The following is a 20,356-nucleotide window of genomic DNA, read 5'->3' on the forward strand; positions in this document are numbered from 1 at the left end:
CACTTTATTAATGAAACATTATTTAATTGACAAAGAAACAAACCATGAAAAAAATCAACAGACAACAATGGTAATGTTTCTTTAATAAAATGAATTTTGTTTCTCACCTTCACATTGTTTTTCGTGTCTAAACCGTTGATGAAACCTGACAAACTGTCGAGGAATCGATCTGCTGCAGCTCCCTGTAAACAAACACACAAAACAAACAAACAAACGAGGTCTAAATAAACACACAACAAACAACTGCCTGTGTTTGCCTAGACTCTAGACAAACACACAGCATTTCACTCATCAGTTTCAGTTCCATCTTCACATTAAAACAAACCTTCTGAAGCTCAAAGATCTTTCGGACTCTCACAATGGCATCATCGATCTCATTGGCTGGTGGGAGGACCTGTGTGCTCCTGGCACCCAATGAGAAACCTCCATACCTGCAGAAAGAGGAGAAGATGAATAGATGGATGAATGGATGGATGAATGGATGGATGGATGGATGGATGAATGGATGGATGAATGGATGGATGGATGATCTGACCTGAACTCGTTGACCCACACTTTGTTCTTGAGGCTGAAACAGATGTCAGTGACTCAGTCAGTGTTTTCTTTTTGGTTTGACTTTTTTCCTTCTCTGTGTGTTTCTTCTGTTTTTGTTCTCACCTCTTGCCGATGATCTGAGCGTACGTTTTCACCAGGTAGTCAGAGATGTTTCTTCCTGTCAGGTTCTGCAGAGTATCTGTGGCGCTGAGCTTCATCTGAACATCAAATCACATGAAATTATTGAGCAAAGTTCATGTGGTTGATTTAAATACAAACATACCAAGATTGAACACTTTTTTCAGCCTTTTCAGATACACTGGAATCAAATTTCTTACAGTGTTTTGGACAAAATAGGCCCAATCCCAATTCTCCCCTCCCCCTTAGCCCCTCCCCTCCAACTCATCAACAGTTGAACACCCCTACCCCTATGGAGGACTGAACCTGCCATATTAAAAAATTCATACAGAAATATAAAAATGGCTTGATAAGTTCATTTCTGTACAATTTATTTATCTATTTGTCCTTATTTATATTTTCCCTTACTTAATTTTTATCCCTGCATTTATTCCTGCAATGATTCCAACTGCATCTGGATCACCCATGTTATGTGGTCCAAGCGGACAGTCCATGAAGCGAACCAAAACACTCTCTGGGTTCTTATGTCCGCACCAAACAGTACACGAGGACCACGTACAGCCTGGTCTATTCAGCACTGACAGAACAGCCCCTCGAATAGAAATTAACCAATAGGAGAAGAGCTGACCTAAGGACACGCCTTCAAAGACCGCCCCCCTCATTTGCCTAATGAGGCATAAATGCATAAAGAAATAGAAAAAGGATGAGCAGAAATAAATAGAGGAAGAAAATGCAAAAGAGGGCACACTGAAGAGGTAAATATGACTATGAATAAAAAAAATGCCAATAAATTAATCAGATGTCAGATGAAATAAATATAGAAATAAATAAGAAAAGAGATAAAGAAAATGTAAATAAAAAGCCATGCGGAAATAAATAGGCGAAGTAGAAATAAATAGAAGAAGAAAATGCAAAAGAGGGAATATTGAAGAAAATTAAAAACAACACAGAAATAGAGGAAGGAAATGTAAATAGAGAGCAATGAAGAAGTAAACAGGTGATGCAGAGATAAATAGAGGAAGAAAATGCAAAAGGGGAATACTGAAGAGGTAAATATGACTATGAATAAAAAAATGCCAATAAATTAAAAGATGTCAGATGAAAATAAAATACAGAAATAAACAAGAAAAGAGATAAAGAAAATGTAAATAGAAAGCAACGCAGAAATAAATACAGGGTAAATTAAATAAGGAAAAATGTAAATAAGGATAAAATAGATAAATAAATGGTACGGAAATGAACTTATCAAACCATTTTTAGATTTCTGTATATATTTTTTAATATGGCAGGTTCAGTCCTCCATATACCCCTTCACCTGAACGTGCAATATGTAGAGGGAGGGCAAAGGGGGAGGGGCCAAAGGGTGAACTGGGATTGGGCAATATTCTCTTTGCTCAAACATCAACGTGTCTATAATGTTCTGCCGACTGTAGATGTTCTTGTTTGGTGCAGTGTGTCATCACTTCCTGCTGTGTGTCACGTGACCTGACCTCTGGCGGCGGCAGACCTCCGGCGCCTGCGGGACAGTCCGGCAGCATCTTCTTCTTCCCGTCGCAGCTGCAGAAACAGGCCGGAGACGGGTCGTTCATGGTCCAGTTCCCGGTTCTGAAGATGTGCTGGACCGACTCCGGGACCTCGGGGGTGCTCCAGTCCTCGTCCCCCATCGTACACGGAGCTTCTCTGAGGATGACACACACCGTCAATGACACCATCTAATCAGTGATTGATCCTCACACTGTCACAATCACACATCTATAAAACGGAAAAAATATTAAAAAATACAATGAAATGTTGAAACAGAAAATAAAGGTTCTGGACAGTGAAGCCACCTTCCGTTCTGCTCAGAAGATGAAGCAATTGTTGATCAATACTATTATCTATCACATGTGTTGATCTTACGGGATGGGGTGTCCGTCCATACAGCGAGTTCCAAACCCTGGAGCGTCCATCAGAGAGTTGAGCAGCTGCTGCATGTTGGCGTCTGCAGGAGCATCATCACTGAAACACACGTCAACACAACATCATCCAGTATAATCTGAACCAAAACCCACGGGACCGAACACACCAATGACTGGGATGGAGGACACCGTTACTATGGCAACCGGAACTCAACTTGAACTGTGTCTGGATCGTAGTTCAACGAAAACTCAAAAAAAATAAACTCCAGCATTATCGATCATCATTCTGTCATCTCTGTTGTTGTGTGTTGATGTGTGGTGTCCTGTTCTATTGGACACTGAGGGGACACTGTGGTCCTTAGGGGTTGTTGGTCACAGTCCACCGGGGGGCGCTGTCGTACCTGAAGAAGGTGACCTGGTCCTCGTACATCCACGGCTGCAGCTCCAGACTGGGATACTTTCCAAACGGAGGGACGATGAGGCTGAAGACCAGAGCAATGCAGACGAACACGGCGGGAAGGACGATCTGCGGACGGACAGACGAACGTTACGGAGCGGAAACACCGGGTCACATGGTTCAGAACATCCAATCAGAGTGCATCCTACCTGAGCGAAGAAGCCTTTCCTGGAGCGCCGGGCGTAAAGGAAGCGTTTCCAAATCAGAGCCACAAACTGCTGCCTCTTCAGGCTCCACCCCTTCACCTGGAATGAGCCTTTACCGTCGCTGCAGTTCAGCCAATCGGTCTCCTTCATCTCAGCTGATCACAGGACACACGGACCAGTCACATCCACATTCTGATTCCCTCATTGATCCGTTACCGATTGGTCCTGTTACTGTGATCAAGGCATACCTGGGTCTCCATCGGAGTCGTTGCAATCATTGTTGTCGTCTTCAGTCAGAGGGCGGAGGCAGCTCTGATGGTCTCCTCCGCCGAAAGCATGAGTTCGCCGCCGCCGTCGGACAGGAAGAGTCCCATCTGAAGACAGACCAGAGTCCATGAAGACATCAAACCGGTGAAAATATAGAAAACAATAAACTATTAACTGAAATGAAAACTACAATTTACAATCTGTGAAACTAAATAAGAATGAACAAACAAAACTGAACATCAGAAAATCAGCTGGATTTGGTTCAGAACGAGAATAAAACATCTTTGCAAAATGAGAAACCTTTAATAAACAATGGTTCTTAAGTCATGTCTAAAACTAAAATTGCACCAAAAACTGAATCAAAACAAAACTGAAGAAATTAAAACAAATAAAACTAAATATAACAAATTAATTCATGTTGTGACTCAAATGTCAGAAGTCAGAGGTCACCTGAGGGTACTTCAGTGTCGACTCCGTTATCTTCAGCCACCTTCAGGAAAATCTGTCAAACAGTTCAGACACTAATGACTCTCTGTCTCCATCTGCAGGTCGAACATAGAACTACACAACAGGAAGCACTTCCAAATGTTCAAATTCATTACATTTAAGTACATTTTAATTACATTTAACACAAACAAACATCAGCACGTTAAAATGTTTGCTAGTTTGCATTTGAATATATCATCAAACCACAGAACGGTGTAATTTTATTGTATTTTAGACTTTGATGATGAAAACCATCAACTTTATGATTAATCAACAGATTGTTTCTGTTCGTCCTGTAATGATGAAACGAACACAGGCCACTGGAGAGATTTATTCAAAACTTATACAAACAACAAATACAAACGTGTCTCTCCATCTCTCATATTTTACAGACTGCTGTTACAGTGTCCCATTCACCCTGGCCCCGCCCTGCCCCGCCCTGCCCCGCCCCGCCCCACCCCACCCCACCCCACCCTACCTCCTCCAGCGTGGTGTCAGATACTCCGTAGCTGGAGATGCCGAGGTCGGGCAGTTTGTCGTCCAGGTCTTTGAAGAGCTGCACGAAGGCGCCGTCTTTGGCGGCGCCGTAGGGCAGGACGTAGGTCAACTCGTGGCCCAGGTCCTCCACCAGGCGAGCGGCAGGAACATGACGCAGGATGAGGCCCGACACCAGGGACACGTCAGGGGGAACGAAGGCACCGCCGCAGAAGGAGGCGGACGGACCGTTCTCTACAGACACAAGAACATCGGATCGGACCGGGTCGGGACAAAAATCAGAACCACAGAGGAACCAGAGCTCACCGATGGTAGCGGCCTCACTTTCATGGTCACTGCCCAGTCCTGCATCGCTGCTGCTGACGGAGGTGCCGTCCTCCTCCTGAAAAAACAGATGCAAGGGGCCGGCCAATCAGAAAGGAGCAGGAGGGCAGAGTCTGCCTGGTCTGAAGACGGAACATCTTCACAAACATGAGCTGAACATTATCACCTTCACTGTTTAGATCTTTAGATGTTTTCTAACTGGACTAAATCTGCTCTGATCGACTCATGTCAGAATCATGTTGGATTTTTAAAGGACACTGTGTCAAAAAACACTGGTTCTGTTTTTAACTTTCACAATAAAAGCCCTGAACTGTGATACTGAAAGTATTTGGATTCAGGTTTTGCGTGAACCACATGAACCAATGGGTGTTAATGAGTGGACTGTTCTTCGGACCTTCTTGCTGAAGGACACGGTGCTGGATGAGTTCCTGCAGGAGCTCAGCGATGGTTCCGGTTCTTTCTTGACCAGGGTCAGGTAGTACCCAGTTCCCAACTGGTTCTTCAGATACAGAGATGAGCCCACGCAGCAGAGTTTCCCGTGGGAGATGATGGCGATGCGGTCGCCTAGGATGTCAGCCTCGTCCATGTGGTGAGTGGACAGGATGATGGTCCGACCTGAGAAGATGCAAACAGTCAAACATTGAACTCAGTATGGACACGTGACTGAATTTAGCAGCAATGAAACTATGAATACAGATGAAAGGAACCGAAGGAACTGAAGTCAAGGTCAATGTGCATCATTGTCCAAAACTGAGGAAACTGTTGACAACGGAAAAACAGCATCAGTCCAATGGAAGTGTCATAAAAAAAGAGTCATAAACGAAACATCGGAAGTGAGTCCGAACTGCTGCTGCAATGAAGCATAACGACAGTCAAACGTTAGCGGAAGATGGTTTGGATTTAGATGGATTATCCATGAATAAAAGTACATCATCTGCATATGATGGGATGGGATTATACACTAGAACTGATGAAGAGCATTGAAAGGTCAAAGGTTAAGTCATTTTATTATCCATGGAAGGAAATTCAGTCTCTGCATTTTACCAATAATACACACATAGTCATTAGCATTACCATTTAACATGTTAGGATCAGTGAGCTGCCATTGAAGGTGGTCTGGGACTAAGTCCAGATCTACATCAGTACCATAATTAACTCATATGTAGTTAATGGGGGCAGAGGACCGAGAGGGGGTGTGGAGAGAAAGTAAACTGGAAGTGCTAACCAGTGCACATGGCATCGCACCAGTAAAACATGACACGTGGACAACCATAACCCTAAGCTTAGCTCTAACCCAAACCCTGACCCTGAGCCTGAGCCCACATAAACAGAACCAGATGCATGATATCCAGCCCTTTGGGCCAATCAGGTGGGCTCACCCTGGCGGTATTTTAGCAGCAGATCCCAAATTCCTCTACGGGCGTATGGGTCGACACCAGCCGTGGGCTCATCCAGGATAACGACCTTTGACCCCCCTACAAAGGCCAGTGCCACAGACAGCTTCCTCTGCATGCCTCCAGACAGAGTGCTGGTCCTGGATGAGCGTTTATGAGGTAGACCGGTGTCCTGCAGGATCTGCTCGATCTCAGACTTCACCTGCTCTTCAGACAGACCTTTGAGCCGAGCATAGAACCAGATGTGCTCCTCCACCGTCAGCCTGCAGGGGGCGTCACACAGGATGAGGACAGGTCAGAGGACAGAGCTGTACATGTTTGATAGACTCACACAGACAAATACAGACAACCACACAAAAGACACAAGCACACGATGACGTAAAAGACCCGACGAGAACCCAATGTAGCATCTACTGAGTCCGGTTTGACGCCTGTGGTGGACACTCACATGCTGAACAGGACGTTGTGTTGTGGACAGACGCCCAGACTCTGTCGGATGGCACTCAGCTCAGACCGGATGTCTTTGCCCAAGATGTAGGCGGTGCCTGAGGTGGGCGGGAACAGACCAGTCAGGATGGACCTGCAGATGAAACCATGACGATACGTGGAGGTGAGGAGGACTAGTCCACTTAAAGTCCAACTAAAACCAGCACTGACGGCATTACTTCACTAACCCAAATATCATCAAACCAAACAAATAAAAACTAAATAAAAACAATCAAACCTGAACTGAAACAGAATGACGAATAAAATCCACCTGGTCACATTGAACAAACACAAGAATATAATAATATGATGAAACATGAAAAACTGTCACAAATGAACATCTCAAAACTGAAAAAAAATCACATGGTGGTTTTTCTGGACTCTGCGGATCAGTATTTATAGATCTGGTTCTGGACTCACATGGTGGTGGTTTTCCCAGCTCCATTGTGTCCCAGGAAGGATGTGATCTGTCCTTCGTAGAATCCGAGCGTCAGTCCATCGACTGCCAGCTTCTTCCCATGTCGGTAAACCTTGACCAGGTTCTCGATATAGACTCCTGGTTCCAGGTGGGCTGGTTCCTCCTCCATACACACCGCTGGAACACACGTGGCTTTAGTTTCAGATGGTTACCGTTGTGTGTGTGTGTGTGTGTGTGTGTGTGGCGCCCCCTGTGGACACTGAGGGTGTGTGCAGTCTCACCTCCAGGGTTTCCTTTCCGGTTTAGGGGAACTTTGCTGGACTTTGAGTCCTTGTGTCCAAACCAGTAGGACTTGGTGAAGGGGAAGAACCAGGGCCGTGGGATCCCATACTGACCTGAAGAGGAGGTAAGGACAGAGGACAGAGGAAATGTTAGAGACGCCTCTACGTACGCAGCTCTGTTTACGGTTCCATCATATGTGAAATATAAAAACAAACATTAAAAATAAGTACTTTTTTTTTTAGACCTGTGTGTATTTCTTTTTTTTTTGGTGTTCTGTTTGCCCATTTGAAACGTGTGTGTGTATATGGATGTATTTGTGGGAATGCCACCTGGATGCGCGGGGGGGGGGCAAAGTTTACAAAAAAGAATGATATTTAATTGTGATTAATCGAAATTAATCTGCAGCAACCCTGTGATTAATCTGATTAAAAATTTTAATCATTTGACAGCACTAATTCTAATATAAATAGGCTGATTTTCCTCCAGAAGGTTTTTGTTTCATTGAATAAATATATCAAATACTGACAAAAAAAAAAAAAGGAACGCAGCATGACAAGAACATAATATGACAAAATCAAGAACATCTGATGTTGGAAAGCAATTTATAATCCAGTACAGGAGGCAGTTCAGTTCCAATGATGTGTTGCTATAGTGACGTCTTTGTCATGTGTTGTTCTCCAACATTAAAGTCCATATTAGTCCATACTTACCTGAACCTGGGAGCAGATGTTGGTGTAGATCTCCTTCACATTTGCAAACTGGAGTTGACCTTTGACCTTTTGTTTATGTAAACCAGTATGTTCTAGTCTGTGTCTGCGCACATGGGAACACATTCTGACCTGGGAAGACGGCCTCGATGTACCAGGTGAGGACTCCGTACAGGAAGGAGTCCACATACATGAGGATGATGGCCGTCCTCAGGCTGAAGTCGTCCTCTTCCAAAGGACTCGACACCAGGTTCTTCCACTGGATCCCGACTCCCTGCTCCTCAAACAGAGCGAAGTATTCACAGCCGAATCCGAACGCCACCGGTGACAGGAGGCTCTACAAGGAGGAGGAAACATGTGACTGGGTCTGATCCGTGACATCACAGCGGCTCAGGTGTTCGTAGATGAATCAGCTGATCTTACGGCGAAGACTTTGGCTCCAAAGCCGATGTAGTCCTGCCAGGCCACGCACAACACATAGGGCAGGTACAGCGTGAAGTAGATGATCCCACCGCAGGCCGCCGCCAGGTTAGCGCGGGCGAACGCCGTGCTGATCAGGAAACACTGCATGATGGTGACGACGGCGAAGGATCCAAGGAAGAGGAAGACGACGCCAGGATCACTGTAGGGCAGAAGGTTCCCCTTCTGGAGATCAAACACCAAATGTCAGAGTGTTTACATCACCGGACAGGTCCTTCTGCTGTTCACTGATTGGTTCATTTACATCTCATGTATTTTCACTCTCAAGATCATGTTTGATGCATGTTGGCGTGTTTGATGTTTGTTTAATACATGTTGGCATATTTGATGCGTGTTTGATACATGTTGGTGTGTTTGATATTTGTTGGTGTGTTTGATATTTGTTGGTGTGTTTGATATTTGTCGGCGTCTTTGATGCGTGTTTGATACATGTTGGCGTGTTTGATACATGTTGGCGTGTTTGATATTTGTTGGTGTGTTTGGTGTTTGATGGGTGTTGTGTGGTTGATGCGTGCTGACCTTGAGCAGCAGCACCAGCAGCCCAGCGCTGATCAGCAGGGGGATGAGGCTGCTGATGAACCAGCTGAACCACAGGATGCCGTTGTCCAATCCCATGATCCTCATGGTCTCCTTCAGACGAGCCTCTTTCTCATAAACCACACTCTTCAGGATGATCGCCACCGAGTACATCCAGGCCAGAGTCATGAAGAGAGGCATGGAGCGGCTCATCACACGGAGGAAGCTGAGGACGGACAGGTGATGATGGACAGGTGATGATGGACAGGTGAGGACGGACAGGTGAGGACGGACAGGTGAGGAAGGACAGGCCAGGGCAGCAAAACAAAGTTGTAAAAATCAAAGTGTGAATAATGTGCACTGTTGTGTTTCCATGGTAACGCCTATTGGATCAGACATGTTTTACAGTTCATCAGAACATCAGGAAGAACACATGATCAGTCACTATGACAGTTAATTCATTGTACACATGTGTGAAAGTTTGACTCCCCTTCAACAGTTAAACATGTTGAACTACATCAGTGTTAGCTTGGATTTAATTAGCCATAAAATTGAAGACTCAATTTCTTAAATAAATACTTTTTCCCCATATGCAGTCCTGATCAAACAGGACCCATACACTCCACCCACCCATAGACCCCACCCACCCATAGACTTCACCTTTAACTCTTCAAACTGATATCCTTTACTTATAAATACTGATGACAGGATGTTTGAATTTGACACATATGTAGACCAGGTTGTTGGTCCGGATCAGGGACGGACCACCAGGTCCAGGTGCCCTGGTGGTCCTTCCCCGGTCCAGGTACCCGGATGTCGGCGGTCCCTACATGTCGTCCACGTAGCAGGGGTAGGGCATCTGCTGGATGTAGACCCCGGTCTTCTCTTTGGTTCCAGTCATTGCTCTGATGATGCCGTGCTCGATGACGTCCTGCAGGTACGAGAACCCGCCCCAGATGTACCTCATGTCCTCAAAGGGGTCGGCCCGAGGACCGGGGTCCCAGTACCTGAAGGGACGAAGGGGGGACAGCAAGACCAGCTCAGAATTTATCAGGATTACATGATCACAGTCATTTTATGTAGGTTTTAAATGTGGACTTTCGGAACCATTCTTCAGGTTTGTTGAAGGTTTGGTTTTGTCCTTTGTCACTGAGTTTGTTTTGACCAATCAGGGACAGGAACACTTTGATGTCTGTGTGTTCTTACGCGTCTTTGATCTTATTGGTCCGCTCCACGTTGTCGATGTCCATGCGGATCTTGTAGTTGAGTTTAGGTGGCAGCTCGGTGGCGTTGGGTTCGATGTCCGGGAACACAATCCCCGCCCAGAACTTCCTGTCCTCCAGTAGAACCATAGACTGGTTCACCAGACGCTCCTCAGTGGACACCGGCTCCAGTTTGTCCAGGTTCACGCACTGAGAATATGCAAAAACAAACAAAAATACACAAGAACACACACAAACATGCAAAAACACACAAAAACACACAAGGACACACAATTCAGTTTTATTTTCCTGCTTTGAACATGAACATTTATTTAACTCGTGAAGACACTTCATTCAACACAAGTTTACTTCTGTGTGGACTCTGAACCCTAAAACCCTTAACTTTGAACCCTAAAACCCTGGACTCTGAACTCTAGAACCCTTAACTCTGAACCCTAGAACCCTGGGCTGTGAACCCTAGACTCTGACCTCCATGAAGCGGGAGATGCTCATGATGGCCTGGTCGGTCTCGTTGAACACCTCCCTCCAGGTGAGGGCGCTGCCTGCCGGACGGGGGTCGTCAGCTTGCCTCAACAGAAAGTTGGAGACATCGGCCACCGTCCAATCAGTGTTGACCAGCTGAGCGTGAAAGAAACTGGCTGTGACGTTGTTCTTCAGCATCGTCTGGAACGTAAACAGATGAAAAAGGTTCTAACAGTTTAGAAGTGATTATTCATCTTTATTTAATCTGTTACTGGTCTTTAATTCTGTAGCTACATGTCACCGAACATATGCATGTGCACATGAAGCAAAAGATGACATGACACAAATTATTTAAAACACAAGCAGCAGGTGAGGATGTGGGTGGAGCCTGTTTACCCTGACGAGGTTCATCTGCTCGCTGTTCTCCAGGAAGTTCCACACCTTGGGTCTCATCTCCTCCCACATCCCGCCCAGGTCCCTGAACACACCAAGTTCCTGGAAGGTCCGGTTCACCTGAACACACAACAGGGAGATGGACAGTCAGAGAAGTCCCGCCCACAGGAAGTAATGTCAGAGGGCGTGGCTTTACCTCGTGTATGATCCTCTGCGTGGCTGGAGTGTGAGGCGTGTACAGGATCTTCCCCAAGAGCAGAGGCTTCAGGGCCTGCCAGATCATCCGAGACATCGGGTTGGAGTCCATGTTCTTCACCAGGCTGTTACAGTACGGAGCTACAGAACACGCCAAGAGAACACGTCAGAACACCGGCAGAACACAGAGACAACACGCCAAGAGAACACATCAAAAAACTGGTAGAACGCAGAGAGAACACACCAAGAGAACATGTCAGAACTCCAGCCAAATGCAGAAACAACACGCCAAGAGAACACATCAGAAGACTAGCAGAACGCAGAGAGAACACACCAAGAGAACACATCAGGACATTGGGAGAACCTGTCAACATGCCAAGGACCCATCAGAACCTGCTGTGGAACCCGTGTTCTGTGTGCAGGTACTCACTGCTGGAGTTGTCGTACAGGGCCGTGGGCTCGTCGTCGCTGCTGTTGTGGTTCCCGAACAGGGCCTTGTAGTTACTGTCCTCGTACCAGTTGAGGGACTTGATCTGCAGACCTCCGCCTTCAGGATGTCCACACACGATCCGGGACACCGCCTGGTACATGGCGCTGGGAGACGACGTGGCGTTGTGTGTCAGGAAGATGATCTCGTTCCGGAGGTCGATCCAACTCTTCATACCGGCCAGCTGGACCAGGGCAGAACCAGAACCACAGACAGAGACAGAACCAGAACCAGAACCAGTTTTTAAGTTTGTTTATTTCCATGTTGTTTATTTTCCTGTTGTTCACATGGTTTAAATCCACACTGAGTTCTTTCTGTTTTTTCAGTTTTGTTTGTTTTTTTTTTTTCTTTTTTTCTGTTTTCAGATGAGAATCAGTTTTTCTTCTTTTACTTCAGTGAGTGAATAAGCTAAAACCCAAATGACAGACTGGATAAAATACAACATCTGACCCAAACCCTGAAGGACAAACCCAGAGACAGACAGGTCTGGGTCTGTCCAGGTCCATGTGGACATAGTTGGCCGGGGTTACACAGCTGCATCAGCAGAACCAACGGCACCGTGTTTATTCAGTTTCATGTTTTCAATCTGAGCGACTGTGAAGGGACGTCCTGCTGAGACGTTTGTTCAGCTGAGAGACAAGTCTGTCTTTTATCTGGACACAAAGACGCTGAGACACAGAGACACTCAGAGCTGCCAAATGAACCCAGAGACCTCAGACACCTCAGGAGGGGAGGGGGACGAGGACGGACAGGAGGGGGATAGGGACGGGGACAGGGACGGGAGGGGGACAGGGAGGGACAGGAGGGGGATGAGGACAGAGACAGGAAGGGGATGAGGAGGGACAGGAAGGGGATGAGGAGGGGGACAAGGAGGGACAGGAGGGGGACGGGAGGGGGACAAGGAGGGGGACGAGGAGGGACAGGAGGGGGATGGGAGGGGGACAAGGAGGGACAGGAGGGGGAGGAAGTAAAGGGACAGGGACAAAGACCAGAGAAGGATAAAGTGGACAGACTGCGACAGGGACAGGTAGGAGGACAGTAGATCAGGTGTTACCTCGACGGCCAGCAGTCCCAGACTGTCCAGCACTTTGTTGGTTGCCTTGGCGACCTGTTTGACGGCTTCAGGGTCAGACCTCACGTCCCTCTGAGACACGGACAGACAGAAACTTTAACACCTGGACATAAAAACGTATAAACCTCGTCCAACAGACTTCCAGGTCGATGTTCGCTCATAACCTGCTTTTATCACAAAATAGAACGAGATGAAACCTGGACGAGGTGGACGTCTAAAGGTTTGGATCAAAATGAAACTGAAGTTTGTTAAAGAGCAAACGCAGCCTGAAAGCATCAAACATCTGCCCATAAACAGACCAGCTGGACACAAAAGACCCCTGGAACCATGACGGTCCTACAGAATCTACAACCGGCTGGAACCGGTTCTGAGTCTGAGTAAATCTCGATAAACCCAGATAAACCCAGATGAACCCAGATAAACCCGGATAAACCCAAATAAACCCGGATAAACCCAAATAAACCCGGATAAACCCAGATGAACCCAGATAAACCCAGATGAACCCAGATAAACCCGGATAAACCCAAATAAACCCGGATAAACCCAAATAAACCCGGATAAACCCAGATGAACCCAGATAAACCCAGATGAACCCAGATAAACCCAGATAACTCTATGTTTATTTTCTAAAGTTCTGGTGTTTGGTTAATGTTGTTGCACTGACTGGAGTAGTACTCAATATATAACACAATATCAACCATCAGTTTTATCTGTATTGATCAGTTTTATCTGTATTGATCAGTTTCACCTCCTGTTTCTGCTCATGAGTTAAAGTCTGAGCATTCATAGTTTCAGCTTTGAGGTTTTAAATTCAACTGCAGGATCGGGTGATTCTGAGTTTTTTCACCTGTTGCTGTGGAAACCGAGTTTTTCAACAGTTTGACTTGTTTTGTGGCGGAAGCTCGTAGATTTTTCCGCAGACAAAAGGCGTCTGACGTTGGTTTTCTTTCAGAGCTGAAAAGTGGTCTCCAGGCGCCGAAAGCCGAGCCCTGGAGTGGAGCGAGGAGAGGCCGACGGGCCGCGACACGCCTCCTCCCACACGCTAACGACACACACACATGTTCCTTTGTGTGAGCACAGCGGTGGGAGGCTCCGCCCACACACAGCCCCACCTCATCCAGGTAGAAATAAGATCCAGGACACACATCCAACACTGTTGACAGAACACTGAACACTACAACTCCCACAATGCACTTCAAGCACAAACTGTCAATCACACAGAATGTCATCATCAAATGTCTGTCCCACTGTCTTCGTTTTCTTTTGTCTCCAAAAACCTGACTCTTTGACTCTTTATTCTTACCCTGATGGGTTTGAAGAAGTCCACGTTGGACAGGAAGTGCTCCTCGGCGCGGTTCAGCCAGGTGGGCGGGGCTTGGCAGACGACCCTCTGTACCAGCATCGCCACCTGTTGGTCTGAGATGGTCACAAAGTCCTCCAGACTCCACCCACCGGCCTTCGTAGGACACATGTCCCTCAGGTGGACCCCGAACCCCTTCAGAAGGACCTGGGACACAGAATTCTGAGACATCATCATCTGGACCTGGAGGACTCACCGGGCTTTTCTAGACCTGGACCTAAAGGACTCACCGGGCTTTTCTAGACCTGGACCTAAAGGACTCACTGGGGTTTTCTAGACCTGGACCTGGAGGACTCACCGGGGTTTTGTAGACCTGGACCTAAAGGACTCACTGGGGTTTTGTAGACCTGGACCTGGAGGACTTACTGGGGTTTTCTAGACCTGGACGTGAAGGACACACCGGGGTTTTCTAGACCTGGATCTGGAGGACTCACCATGGGTTTTCTAGACCTGGACCTAAAGGACTCACCAGGGTTTTCTAGACCTGGACCTCAAGGACTCACCAGGGTTTTCTAGACCTGGACCTAAAGGACTCACCAGGGTTTTCTAGACCTGGACCTGGAGGACTCACCAGGGTTTTCTAGACCTTTCTAGCCACTGAGCATGTGCAGAAGGCAGTCTCACCTGCTCCAGGTTGACGTTGGCCTGTAGAATCTCCTGGACCATGGGTTCAGGTAACGAGGTGTTGACCCGCAGGAAGTCCGACACAGTCTCATCATCTTGCAGGAAGTGATGCAACCTGAAACCTGAGGACAGAGGTCAAAGGTCAGATTCACCACTGGACACAGACTGAAATGAGGAGGTTTGTTTTTCTGTCATTTCCTGTTTACAAACACACACACACACCCTCACACACACACTGTCGTATGTTTTGTCGTGTGTGTTGTAAACTGAGGGTCTGATGTGCGGTCCTGTTTATCTGGGTCAGTGGGACATGTCCAGCCTGTTCTGACCTGGTTCTGTTTGATCCAGTGAAGGTGACCTGGTTAAACCCCAGAACCTGCTTTATTCTGCTGCTTTAACACCATCACAGGTTGGAACAGAAGTGGATCAGTGCTGCCCCCTGGGTGAGCCCAACCAAACCCTGAACCCAACAGGACGTCCACCGCTGGGGACCAACACACACTCTTAACTCCTGATGCTTAAGTCTATTATCCAACATCTGAACTGAGGCTGAGTCTGGGTCTGGCCTGGTTCTGGTCTCCTCAGTCTCACCTGTTCACCTCATCACCGTAGTCTGAACATTTATTTTCGGTGTAAAACTTTGGGCCCATTCCTGATCCTCTCATTAGAATCAGAACCACCTGCTCCCTGGAACCACATCAGTGTGGAAACATCACTGCTGGACTAGTCCTGTGAACCAGGACCAAAGGCAAGCACTGGTCCTGAGTGGTTCCTGAGCAGGACCTGGACCCTGACCAGAACCTGGTAAGCGCTCCAGTAGGCAGAGCTTCACTTTGACTTTTCTCATACAAATAAAAATCAGAGTGAGACAGTTGGGAATAACCCAGGACTTAAAGTGGGTTCAGGTCCTCTGCAGATTCATCTTTACCTCAACTTTCCCTCCTCCTCTTCTTCCCCTCCTCCTATTCTTCCTCCCTTCTCTTTTTCCTCCTCCTCTTTTTCCTCCTCCTCGTTCTCTCCACATTTTAACTTTTTCCAGGTTGTCTCTGTTTTCTCTGAGCTAGTCTCGACAGGTCGGCGTTCAGAGTTTCCATTGGGGGCGGAGCTCAGCGTTCCTCCTCTTTGATTTGGACAAAGCCCCTCCACTCGCCCCCTCAGCCTTTTCTTCTTCGTTGGTGTGCAGGTTTCAACAGGCCGTGCATTATCTATTACAGCTGAGCTCACAGGAAACAAACAGGCCCAGTTTTAACCCGTTCACAGGCGCTTTCTCACAGGCTGTGACTCAGAGGTCTGAAACGATGCCTTCAGGGCACCAAAACACACCTCGGGTTCTTCACCGCCACTGACTTGACATTTCTGTAATTAGGACAACGTTCAGGAGGTAAAAACACATCAGATCCCACCGCCACGAGGAGAAGGGAATGACCCAGATGTAAACCCTGAGACTATGACTGCACAGACAAACACAACATCGATAATGTGACCAGTAAAAAACATCAAAAATACGAAAGGTACAAAACATCAAAAATACAAACGGTGCGACCTTCCATTAGAAAGGATCACCTACATATTGAAGGCTAAACAGCACAGATTTGAGAATATATGGAGACCTTTTATTAATTATGCCAAGAATCTTGATTTAACAGATGTTCAAGTTGACTGATTGCTGTAGGCAGTACAGTTCCTACATTTTTACAAGTTTTACTTTTTTCTGAAGTATGCACTACATTTTGTATTTACTACAATTTAAAATCCACTTAGTATAGATTACCATTCATTAATATAAGAGAAGCAAATTGTTGTTGAATCTGTGTTCATTTGTCGGTTTTTTGGTTTGTTTTTGTTGCTTTTAGAGCTAAAACAGTTTTTTGGATAGGCTGTTAACTGTCGAATTGATAGTTACTGGGTTTTTTTTTTTTTTTTTTTTTTTGTGATCAATTGATCAGTTTGAATACTGTCCTTCAAATGATCAGTGCTGGATCTTGGTTGTGAACAGGGGGAGACAACTGAGGGCGCCATTTTGGACCTTGGTATACACTGAAAACTTTTCAGTGTTTTCTGACATCTAATGGACGGTTCACCTGATTGGGGATTAAGAAGATAATCAGCAGGATTATTGGACAATATTTGGACTTAGACTGCAGCCGTCTTATTTATTTATTTTTGTATTTGTTGTTTTTGAGTTTAATGAAGCAAACTGACAGCATATATTGATTGTAAATGCCTGATTTTATGCTGTTAAAAAGTTAATAAAAATATTGTGGAAAAAAAAAAAAATACAAACGGTGCAAAACATCAAAAACGCAAAAGGTACGAAACACTGAAAACGCAAAAGATACAAAACATCGAAACCACGAAAGGTACAAAACATCGAAAACACGAAAGGTACAAAACATCGAAAACACAAAAGGTACAAAACATCGAAAACACGAAAGGTACAAAACATCGAAAACACAAAAGCTACAAAACATCGAAAACACGAAAGGTACAAAACATCGAAAACACAAAAGGTACAAAACATCGAAAATATAAAAGGTAAAAAACATCAAAAACGTGAAACTGTACAAAACATCAAAAACACGAAAGGTACAAAACATCAAAAATGTAAAAGGTACAAAATATCAAAAATGCGAAAGGTACAACACATCAAAAACACTAAAGGTATGAAACATTGAAAACACGAAAGGTACAAAACGCTGAAAATATGAAAGACACAAAACATCAACAAGACGAAAGGTACGAAACATTGACATCTTTATTTTATTCATGTGTTTTTTGTGAACTGTGTGTTCTTTGCCTAAATAAAAATTCTTGAATCTTTGTTTCTTGTTTAACTGTGTGAGTCTGTTTTGTGTTGGGGGTGGATTGTGTTTCTTTTTTCCTGTGTTTTTGTCAGGTCACTAAACCCATCTGATAGAATCGGCTAAATGAGGAATCCTGCAGAGAAACACGTCAACTTCAATTCACAACCTGCTCTGAGTTTTAACCTTCTAAGAAACTGCACACAATCACTGCAGCCAATCAGATGTCGGTATGGGACCAGAGCCCCGCCCACAGATCAGGCCAGGCCCCTCAGGAAGGTGAGTCTGAATCGAAACCAGAGAATCAACAAGAACCGCACCTGGAACAAACCAGAACCAGAACCAAACCAGAGATAAGGCACTTTACTGGTTTGATTAAACTGGGTTTAACCTGGGCTTAGTGTCACTATGAACTCTGGGTAATGCCTTTGCAGAAATCCTGTGGAATTATGGGAACTGGTCATAAAGGTTCTGACAGTCAGCAAAAGAAAGAACTCAAGCAGAACCTAAACCAGAACCAGTCTGTGAACATGGAGAAACCAGTTTCAGTCTGATCCAGGTCAAAGGTCAGACCGGTTTCAGTCAGATCTGGACCTGTTTACAGCTTCCTCTGTCATTTTAGTCCTGTTTTTTGTTCCGTCTCAGCTCTTTGTCCTGTTTCTCTGCTGTCTCAGTTTTTGTCCTGCCTCTGTTGTCATGGTTTCTTCATCCCCCTCAGGGACACACCTGTTCTCAACCTGGCGACCCTCAACAGGACCAGGGGGACCTGGACCAGACAGGACCAAATTAAGTCCTGAACGCTGTCATGAAACCTGACAACCTGAAAAGCCAGGGGTCACCATGGAAACCACATGAACCCTGGCGGATGAGTGACAGGGAGGCGGGATCAGGTGAGCTCACCTGAGGACGTTCACTCAGGTGAACCTGCCACAGCTCGCCAGACTCCGCCCCCTCACATCATTCAGACCAAGGATCAGGATTTAAAGGAACAGTTTGTGTGAGATTGTAAAGACCAGAGGAATAAAAAAAAAAAACCCACAGTTCAGATGTCAACAGCTCCGCCCACTGAGACACACCCACCAATTAACAAACAAAGACGGAAATATCCCAGGTTTAATCAGGCTGAAACCCACAAAGACCAGAACCAGAGGAGATGAAGACAACAAAGACCAGAACCAGAGGAGATGAAGACCACAAAGACCAGAACCAGAGGAGATGAAGACAACAAAGACCAGAACCAGAGGAGATGAAGACCACAAAGACCAGAACCAGAGGAGATGAAGACAACAAAGACCAGAACCAGAGGAGATGAAGACCACAAAGACCAGAACCAGAGGAGATGAAGACCACAAACACCAGAACCAGAGGAGATGAAGACCACAAAGACCAGAACCAGAGGGGATGAAGACAACAAAGACCAGAACCAGAGGAGATGAAGACCACAAAGACCAGAACCAGAGGAGATGAAGACAACAAAGACCAGAACCAGAGGAGATGAAGACCACAAAGACCAGAACCAGAGGAGATGAAGACAACAAAGACCAGAACCAGAGGAGATGAAGACCACAAAGACCAGAACCAGAGGAGATGAAGACAACAAAGACCAGAACCAGAGGAGATGAAGACAACAAAGACCAGAACCAGAGGAGATGAAGACAACAAAGACCAGAACCAGAGGAGATGAAGACCACAAAGACCAGAACCAGAGGAGATGAAGACAACAAAGACCAGAACCAGAGGAGATGAAGACCACAAAGACCAGAACCAGAGGAGATGAAGACAACAAAGACCAGAACCAGAGGAGATGAAGACAACAAAGACCAGAACCAGAGGAGATGAAGACCACAAAGACCAGAACCAGAAGAGATGAAGACCACAAAGACCAGAACCAGAGGAGATGAAGACAACAAAGACCAGAACCAGAGGAGATGAAGACCACAAAGACCAGAGCCAGAAGAGATGAAGACCACAAAGACCAGAACCAGAGGAGATGAAGACCACAAAGACCAGAACCAGAAGAGGTGAAGACCACAAAGACCAGAACCAGAGGAGGTGAAGGCCACAAAGACCAGAACCAGAGGAGATGAAGACCACAAAGACCAGAACCAAAAGAGATGAAGACCACAAAGACCAGAACCAAAAGAGATGAAGACCACAAAGACCAGAACCAGAGGAGATGAAGACCACAAAGACCAGAACCAGAAGAGGTGAAGACCACAAAGACCAGAACCAGAGGAGGTGAAGGCCACAAAGACCAGAACCAAAAGAGATGAAGACCACAAAGACCAGAACCAAAAGAGATGAAGACAACAAAGACCAGAACCAGAGGAGATGAAGACCACAAAGACCAGAACCAAAAGAGATGAAGACCACAAAGACCAGAACCAGAGGAGGAGAAGACCACAAAGACCAGAACCAGAGGAGGTGAAGACCACAAAGACCAGAACCAGAAGAGATGAAGACCACAAAGACCAGAACCAGAGGAGGTGAAGACCACAAAGACCAGAGCCAGAAGAGATGAAAACCACAAAAACCAGAACCAGAGGAGGGGAAGACCACAAAGACCAGAGCCAGAAGAGATGAAGACCACAAAGACCAGAGCCATTAGTCTGGACCCATTTTGACTGAATGGATGAAACGAGCTCAGCTTCAGCTTCAGCTTGAACATTAACGTGACCTAAAGCCGGTTCTGTGTTCTGTGGAGTGACGGG

At 46.0% G+C, this 20,356-nt stretch overlaps 1 protein-coding gene across 1 annotated transcript in view; it reads right to left on the minus strand.

Annotated features, from left to right (window-relative positions):
* Nucleotides 1-20,356, minus strand: part of abca1b (ATP-binding cassette, sub-family A (ABC1), member 1B) — a 38,322-nt gene that overhangs the window by 8,127 nt on the left and 9,839 nt on the right. The window contains exons 6-34 of the mRNA XM_030145729.1: nt 14,845-14,966; nt 14,164-14,367; nt 12,843-12,932; nt 11,732-11,972; nt 11,303-11,442; nt 11,110-11,226; nt 10,720-10,914; nt 10,235-10,440; nt 9,859-10,035; nt 9,032-9,254; nt 8,456-8,677; nt 8,165-8,369; nt 7,325-7,438; nt 7,046-7,220; nt 6,588-6,719; nt 6,125-6,402; nt 5,140-5,360; nt 4,728-4,803; nt 4,405-4,655; nt 3,891-3,942; nt 3,422-3,547; nt 3,177-3,328; nt 2,972-3,096; nt 2,572-2,670; nt 2,163-2,352; nt 658-752; nt 536-568; nt 326-431; nt 108-182 (exon numbers count right to left, since the gene is read on the minus strand). Of these exons, the coding sequence (XP_030001589.1) occupies nt 108-182; nt 326-431; nt 536-568; nt 658-752; nt 2,163-2,352; nt 2,572-2,670; nt 2,972-3,096; nt 3,177-3,328; nt 3,422-3,547; nt 3,891-3,942; nt 4,405-4,655; nt 4,728-4,803; nt 5,140-5,360; nt 6,125-6,402; nt 6,588-6,719; nt 7,046-7,220; nt 7,325-7,438; nt 8,165-8,369; nt 8,456-8,677; nt 9,032-9,254; nt 9,859-10,035; nt 10,235-10,440; nt 10,720-10,914; nt 11,110-11,226; nt 11,303-11,442; nt 11,732-11,972; nt 12,843-12,932; nt 14,164-14,367; nt 14,845-14,966 (4,442 nt within the window). The remainder of the gene's footprint in view (nt 1-107; nt 183-325; nt 432-535; nt 569-657; nt 753-2,162; nt 2,353-2,571; nt 2,671-2,971; nt 3,097-3,176; nt 3,329-3,421; nt 3,548-3,890; nt 3,943-4,404; nt 4,656-4,727; nt 4,804-5,139; nt 5,361-6,124; nt 6,403-6,587; nt 6,720-7,045; nt 7,221-7,324; nt 7,439-8,164; nt 8,370-8,455; nt 8,678-9,031; nt 9,255-9,858; nt 10,036-10,234; nt 10,441-10,719; nt 10,915-11,109; nt 11,227-11,302; nt 11,443-11,731; nt 11,973-12,842; nt 12,933-14,163; nt 14,368-14,844; nt 14,967-20,356) is intronic.

Source organism: Sphaeramia orbicularis, chromosome 10 (assembly GCF_902148855.1).
Source record: "Sphaeramia orbicularis chromosome 10, fSphaOr1.1, whole genome shotgun sequence".
Lineage (NCBI taxonomy): Eukaryota > Metazoa > Chordata > Actinopteri > Kurtiformes > Apogonidae > Sphaeramia > Sphaeramia orbicularis.